Consider the following 7,490-nt stretch of genomic DNA (forward strand, 5'->3'; position numbering starts at 1 on the left):
AACAATTAGGAGCTTCGAAGTTACACTGGAAGTTTAATTGTGTTAGGTTTCTTTCTCCATTTTATAGATGATAATTTTGTTACATATATAGAAGATAGAACCTATATCTGATATTGTCAATACTAAACTCCAATTTAGATGTTTAATATTTGAGCGGCAGCACATACTTCTTCCTTTACTTATGATGTCATGTGTCTCTCTAACAAACCCCACTGTTTCTAATCTCGTTAATTTAATTAATCATTATTACATAAAAAATACTTGGGAATCTTGAATTACACATTGCAGAAACAATATAGTTTCAACTTTCAACATGCGTTAATTGCTTCTTTGTTGTGTGCGAATAATTGCTTGCTTCTCTTGTAATTGTATATATGTTATAAATTAGCTATGTTCTTGAATTTGTTTGAATGTAATGTGCTACGTGCTATGGTTGATCAACTTGTGCTACGACAATGCAGTTCTTAAAAAATGAAAAAAAATAAAAAAAAATACATGCGGGCTCAGGCAGGCCCGTTAGCCCGGGAGCCTGTATAGGGCCGGGCTCGGGCTCAATTATTCCCGCCCATATTTAAATCGGGCTTTTCAGCCCGGTCCGAAAAAGCCCGTTACCCGGCCGGGCCGGGCCTAAACGGGCCGGGCCGCCCGTTTTGACAGCTCTAGATGTGTTAAAAGATTTACGATATGTGTGAAGTTTGGGTTTTATAATGTGGAATTTCGTATTGACTCGTAAGTGGGTTAATATGCTTGTTGGATCAAATCGACCTTATCCTTTTGGGTGGAGTATGTGTTAGAAAATTCGTCATTTGCTATAATTAAAATGGTACATGCAGGTTTGACATATCTATCATGAAGCCAATTTATCTCCAACCCTCTTTCAAAAAAAACCCTCTTTAATAAAAAATTGTGTAGTTACTAGTTTTTTTTTTTTTAATCTTAAAAAAACTAGTCTCTTTTTAAATGTATTAATTAACTCAACTAGAAAATCTCAAACGATGTACCATATAAAAAAAAAAAAACTGAAAATAAAATATAATTGATATTTTGATTACATTTTATATGCCGGAGTTAGGTTCGAACCCGAACATTCAATTTCTCTACAATTATTAAGTTACGTGTAGCCACAAAACTATTTCAAAAAAAAATAAAAAACCGATCCTATCAGTACTGCTTTTTCCGGTGGGTTGAAGTGAAAGAGGGAATGAGTTATTGTTGTGGAGGTTGGCGTGTGTTACAGATACACAGAAGTCACAAGAAGTTAGTATATGGCATTGATACTGCATTAGTAATGTTACCGCTCTCACTCTCACCCTTTCGTCCTCTCTCTTCTTCTTCTTCTCTTCCATTTTCTTCCAACACCCACCTTTCTTCCTCTATTTCCCAAGTAACAGCAGAACAAGACCAACACCAACAAAACTCACGACGAAAAAGCTCACAACTCGTTGCATTAGAATATGCTGAACTCAACCTCTCTAACAACTTGGTGAGTGAGTTATCTTTTACTTCCAATTCCCACTTTAAACTGATAATATTTTCATTTTCTCTGTTTTTTTTTTTGTCAAATTTCAGGATATGGGTCATGTCAGAATCAGGCAACATGTCAATCCCCTTAGTTCTTCGTTCTCTGTATGTTCCTTTCTTTAATATATCAATTCAATTGTTTAGTTTATTCATATTCATTAGAGTTTAATTTTGATATATTGGTGATATCAAAAAGTTTTACACAATCAGCCAATGACAACCAATCTTATGTACGACTTTAGAAGCAGTTACAATTAAAGTCAGATGTTATCAATGATCAAACCGTTATAATTGATTAAAAAAGGACAACTCGGTGCACTAAAGCTCCCGCATGCAGGGTCTAGGAAGGGTCCCACCATTTTTTACACTGACGGTGTATATGAATTAAATCTTATTCATTGTATGGTTAAATATGTTTATAATTCATATTCATATAATTATCTCAAATTCTGTTTTTAGTAGTATATGTTCTTTTTTCAGTCCCTAGGAATTACAAAACTGCATGTTTTCATTCTCTATTAAAGGATGTAATTTTGTAATTTGAAAGACTGATAAATGGGTACAAATACTTAAAACAAAAAAATGTAACTTTTATAGGGTCAAAAACCAAAACAAACAAAAAAATGATTTTTTTTATAGGAGCTGGCAACATATTTAACCATATTCATTATAAGTTAAATTATATGTTTGGTCCATTATGTTTATTTTACGTTTTAAGTCGGTCTCCTATATTTAAAATGTTCAAAAGTTGATCCCTTACGTAACCGATGTCAGCAAAAGTTCATCATTTCCGTCAAATTTTGAGTTAACTCTGTCTAAAATGTCCAGGCGACACCCCCTTAAGTTATCCATGTGAGCGTCTCTGTTAGCCACGTGGATGGTTTAAACGTAAGTTTTACTGAAATGACTAACTTATTGTAATGTTAGTAACACAAGCATCTCTGTTAGTAACGTTAGAAACTTTTTAAACGTAGGGGGCTGGCTTGAAACCTAAAATAGACGCAAGGGACTAAAAATACAATTTAGCCTTCACTGTATTATATAAAAGCTTTTGGTTAAAATGTATATTTTTTGGTCTCTCTACATTATATTTGTGCGCCACATATATATAGTTTGATAACTACATCTTCCGTCCTTTTACACTAGTATCTAATCATTTTTCAGCATATTTTCACACCAATTTTAGGAATGGTATATTGATAAGGAGAACCGGATAAACAAACCAGACATAATAGGCATTTCGTTCAGTGAATCCTTCTGCTTTTCATTGTTTATGAGGGAGTCCCTTGCTTTCGTCTAATGATTATTTTTCTTGATAGACTCCTGCACAAGTACCAGACTGGAACCAGGTGTTTGCAGACCCTGCTCTGCCACTCATGGTGGATATTGGATGTGGTAATCCCAATTTCATTGATAATTGACAAATTTATTTTGTTTTATGCATTTGTTCTTGATTGTTAGATTTAGCCTACATGTTATTGATTGGCATTGGCTTGGACACCATCTACGTGGAAGTTGATAATTACATGATCTATTATTGAGTTTGGATTTCACCCTTTCTGTTTTATTGAACCAAAACATCTTGTAATCAAAGTGTCAAATATTTTTCACGAACTCTTTTACCCTAACATCAGGATGTGGTAAATGAGTAGGCGTGTTCTTACATAGCAGCTATAGCGTAGCGGAATTTGAATCAATGGCTATTGTTTTGCAATATGATAGTGCAAAGTGTTGTCAAATAGAGGCTATTATGACGCTATAGCGTTGTATCACAGAATTTGTACAAGCCGCTATTTTACGCAATCCACAATTGTCGACATTGTTATAACTCTAAGACAATCAAATAATCATTTCACTACCTGATAAACAGCACTCTTACTCGTTCAACTATATCTGTTGTTTGAAAATAATTACAGGCAGTGGTAGGTTTCTTATGTGGCTTGCAAAAAGAACGCCTAAAGTGAGAAATTATTTGGGATTGGAAATACGGCAAAGGGTAAGTAAACAGTTTTCTTTTTATCACTTTTTGTTTTGTCTGCCCTCAACGATTACTCCCTTCCCGTCCAGTAAATTTGATTTCTCATCCTCAGCTTAGAATAGAGAGATAACGTCCTTATGATTATGTAAACTTCGATTCCATGTGCAGATGGTGAAGCGTGCTGAGTTGTGGGTAAAAGATCTGGCTCTGGATAACATGTACTATGAATCCGAAAACTATATACACAGATTATTTTTATCAATGCTGAAATAATGACTGTTTTTTACGCTAAATTGCAGACATTTCTTGTTTGCAAATGCCCCAATTTCTTTCAAGCAGTTGGTAGAATCATATCCTGGACCCTTGCAGTTAGTTTCAATTTTGGTGAGTATTTCTAAAAGCACTAAAAAGAGAAATTCGGTGTCACTGTCCTAATGGCTTGTTGGCTGGATTTGGATTGCCTGGAGTCACAATCCCACGAATTTATGTATTCAGCACATTGGTGGCCGTTATATCGAGATCAAACGACACAAAAAGCAAAGCAGATTTTGACTGCGTGAGACTGTGACTGCAGGCAATCACTTATTTGCTACATTGTTGTTACTTAAGGTTTGACATCCAAGGGTCTTTTATTTATAGTTAATGATTTCCCTCACCGGATGCAGTGTCCAGACCCTCATTTCAAGAAAAAACATCATAAGAGAAGGGTTTTGCAGAAGCCTTTGGTTGGTGCTATTGTAGATAATTTATCTCCTGGGGGACAGGTATATTTTCTGTATGCTTGATATATAACATATTTATGGTTGTGACATTCCTTTTTAATGATATTTCATGCCTGAGAGAATACTTAAGAGACTCATTTTCCCTCTTGTGGTCGTCTTTTTCACAGGTATTTGTACAGTCTGATGTGGTTGAAGTGGCACTTGACATGAAAAACCAGTTTGACGAAGTTGATGCACTTAGTCACATAGATGCTTTGAACTCTGATATATTGTGTGACAGTGAAGGATGGTTATTAAGCAATCCTATGGGGATTAGGACGGAGCGAGAGATTCATGCCGAATTTGAAGGAGGAAAAATCTATCGAAGGTTGTACGAGAAGAAGTAGACATGAATGTTTTGTCACGCTTGAGTGCAATCCTGTTCATTCCAGACATTTTATTGTGTCTGGTGATGTATTCATGCATTTTATATGTTCAATTTCAACCACAGGGGCAAAGCATGCATGCTCTTAGGATGATTACCAGTATTTTCTCTAGATATTAATTTTTCTCCTTTTTCTTATAGTGGGTTCTTAATTTTGAAATAATTATTTACTTGTAACTTAAGAAAGTTTCTTTTAATAAAATTTGTAGGTGTTATTGAGAAGTTAGATGAAAGAGATTATGGGTAAAAGTATTTGATTTTTTTTTCTTTTCATAAAGTGCTTGCTAAAATGATTTTTGAAAGGATGTTTTGTGAAGTTCTGGTGTTGCGTATGCATTTTCTAAAGGTTGTCAGGTCTGTTGATATATTGAAAAGTTGTGACTATTTAGTTTTAACTTCACTATTTATTGTATTTGTATTGATTAATCTTCCTTATTAATTAGGGATTAACTAGGAGACTCCTACCCATATAAATGTACATTCTCCTCACATAATTTGATATGATAAACATAATTTCGGTCTTAAGAAGGTCTAGAGGTTTGCAATATGATATGCCAACCATTTCTCTCCCGATAAGTCACTAATTTAACTGCTCACTCTCTTTCAAGATGAATGCCGAATAAGGTTTTCGCGCACAAATTAAGAAATATAATAATTGTGTCAAAAGACATGACAATTTTACTAAACTAGCCTTATTTACTATTGTTGTAATGCTTTGAAATAGTGTACACACAATTAATTAAATGGTATTATTAGAAGTGAAATAACATAATTCTACATTAAAAAGTATAAATGACATTCATTTTAATTTATTTTTTTTCCTTCTAAAACAATGCTCATTTTAAAATTTCATCAAAGTTTAAATATATAGTTGTCCTTGTACAACATATATATATATATATATTAGTTGGGTTTGTTTTATCTTTGAGGCGGCGTGGTTGATAGTCTGTCTTGCACAATTTTGAAAAGTGTCACGAAACGTCTTAAAAAGAGTGATATGGTGGTGACTCAATCTAGTAACAACTTTGGTAGATAATAGAATACAATAATTTTTAAGACGTTTCCTATTGCTATATCTACCGATCGCGAAGAAGTTATTTATTGAGTTTTGTTGTCCCAGAATAAAAAAAAAAAAGAAAATCAAGTTATAGAAATACATCTTTAAACTGAAACAATGAAGTGATTGTTGTTATAAATAACAACACAAAGAAATTTGCATATGTGACTTTGAATTTGTTTTTAAAAATCAAAACCACATTGTGAATAAAAAAAAAATCGAACACTACTTGTTTAAGACTATCATTTTTTTTGCAGGATTGTTTAAGACTATCATTAATATTAAGGCTAAAATATAGGTTTGATCCCTGCAAATATACCTTGTTTTGGTTTTAGTCCCTCTAATTTTTGTTTTGTTTTTGGTCCCTGCAAATATGTTTCGTTTTGGTTTTGGTTCCTGACCTCACTTTTGTGATGATTTGCACACATGACACATGATGACTGAACCCATTTATTAGAAAAATAATCCCTGCAAAATCTTTTGATTTTTAAAAAGATCCTTGCAAAATATTTTACTTTTGAAAAGGTCCAGAGACTATTTTCAAAAGTAAAATATTTTACAAGGACCAAAAACAAAAAAATATATATATTACAGAGACTAAAACCAAAACGAGACATATTTGCATGAATCAAAATCATATTTTAACCTAATATTAATGATAAAATGGATATGTCATGGTTTTTTAGATTGCTGCAAAACATAAGAAAAGTTTTGGACCGAACAGAAAATATTGAACTAATGACTGCGTGGGATGGAATTGCTTGGCATAGATTCGGTCGTTACTTTAAGTGGATTTGCTCTATTCTACTTTGGAATGACCATTTGCAAGAATGTGCAAACTCTTAAATTTGCGTTCATAATAGAGTGCCAAGAGATGGGATCACGGCTGCAATAAAATTTTGTGCCAAGAGATGGGATCACGGCTGCAATAAAATTTTATGCAACTGAAGCTAGTTGATCTAAATCATTTATTAGGCAAAATACGCAAATTAATTTTTTCAACTACGATTACATAGGTTAAATTATGAATCGTGAGCTATAAACTACGTAAATTATCGTATAAAAAAATGTTACAAGTTAGTGCAAATAAAAAAATGTTTATGACTTCTATTCGGTGTTATCAACTTATCATTTTCCTTTCCTATAAGATGCACATCGACTGTTTCGAAAGTGAAACCAAACACAGAAGAGTAAATAATAATAATGCGGTTTCAAGGTCAGTACTATTACCTCACTCACTCTAATATTGATTTTCTCTCTTTTTTTTTTTTGTTTATCCTTCCAAAAATTAATTACTTCATAGATGTTTCTGATCAACATTGTTTTGGTGATTAATGCATGTGAAACAGGAATAATAAAGAAGTATTTAAAGATTTGGCTGAAATCTTCTATAAAATGTTCACCACTTTAGCAGCCATGGTTGCAATGAAGTGCACAAATGATGGGGAGAAGCTATTAACACAGAACTATAATATATTTTCAGCAATCTCACTCTACATCATCATGGCATACTTCTTAATTTGTGTGCTCCAAATTCTCTTACAGTTACAACATCCTGTTACTATTTTTCCAATCTCACTCATACTCTTGTTGGGGTATGCTGTTTCCTTTCTAGCCTTGACACTGATTTCAAGGAACATTGCTTTGATCAATTTGGCCTTATGGCTCCTTATTTTCACATTTGTTGTCATCTTCTATAAATATCAACCCAGCAAAGAACTGTCGGATAAAATCAAACAAATTTTTGAGAGGTATATCAAAATTCCACCGCAACTTAGAGGTAGATTG

At 33.2% G+C, this 7,490-nt stretch overlaps 1 protein-coding gene across 1 annotated transcript; it reads left to right on the plus strand.

The window, feature by feature from the left end:
* Window positions 1–1,153: 1,153 nt before the first annotated feature.
* On the plus strand, window positions 1,154–4,871 carry LOC25500168 (tRNA (guanine-N(7)-)-methyltransferase). Its single transcript, XM_013588511.3, has 8 exons — window positions 1,154–1,483; window positions 1,570–1,626; window positions 2,841–2,916; window positions 3,438–3,517; window positions 3,668–3,717; window positions 3,799–3,883; window positions 4,165–4,263; window positions 4,389–4,871. The coding sequence occupies exons 1-8, from the start codon at window positions 1,202–1,204 to the stop codon at window positions 4,605–4,607; spliced, it is 948 nt and encodes a 315-aa protein (XP_013443965.1). The 5' UTR covers window positions 1,154–1,201; the 3' UTR covers window positions 4,608–4,871.
* The last annotated feature ends 2,619 nt before the right edge of the window (window positions 4,872–7,490 follow it).

Source organism: Medicago truncatula, chromosome 8 (genome assembly GCF_003473485.1).
Source record: "Medicago truncatula cultivar Jemalong A17 chromosome 8, MtrunA17r5.0-ANR, whole genome shotgun sequence".
Lineage (NCBI taxonomy): Eukaryota > Viridiplantae > Streptophyta > Magnoliopsida > Fabales > Fabaceae > Medicago > Medicago truncatula.

What these genes read in the sequence shown, in the direction of transcription:
- LOC25500168 (XM_013588511.3), top strand. Translation starts at nt 1,202, where the DNA reads ATGAGTTATTGTTGTGGAGGTTGGCGTGTGTTACAGATACACAGAAGT. An exon ending in CATGGTGGATATTGGATGTG is followed by an intron (nt 2,917 to 3,437) that starts GTAATCCCAATT and finishes AAATAATTACAG; the next exon opens with GCAGTGGTAGGTTTCTTATG. An exon ending in TGCAGTTAGTTTCAATTTTG is followed by an intron (nt 3,884 to 4,164) that starts GTGAGTATTTCT and finishes CACCGGATGCAG; the next exon opens with TGTCCAGACCCTCATTTCAA.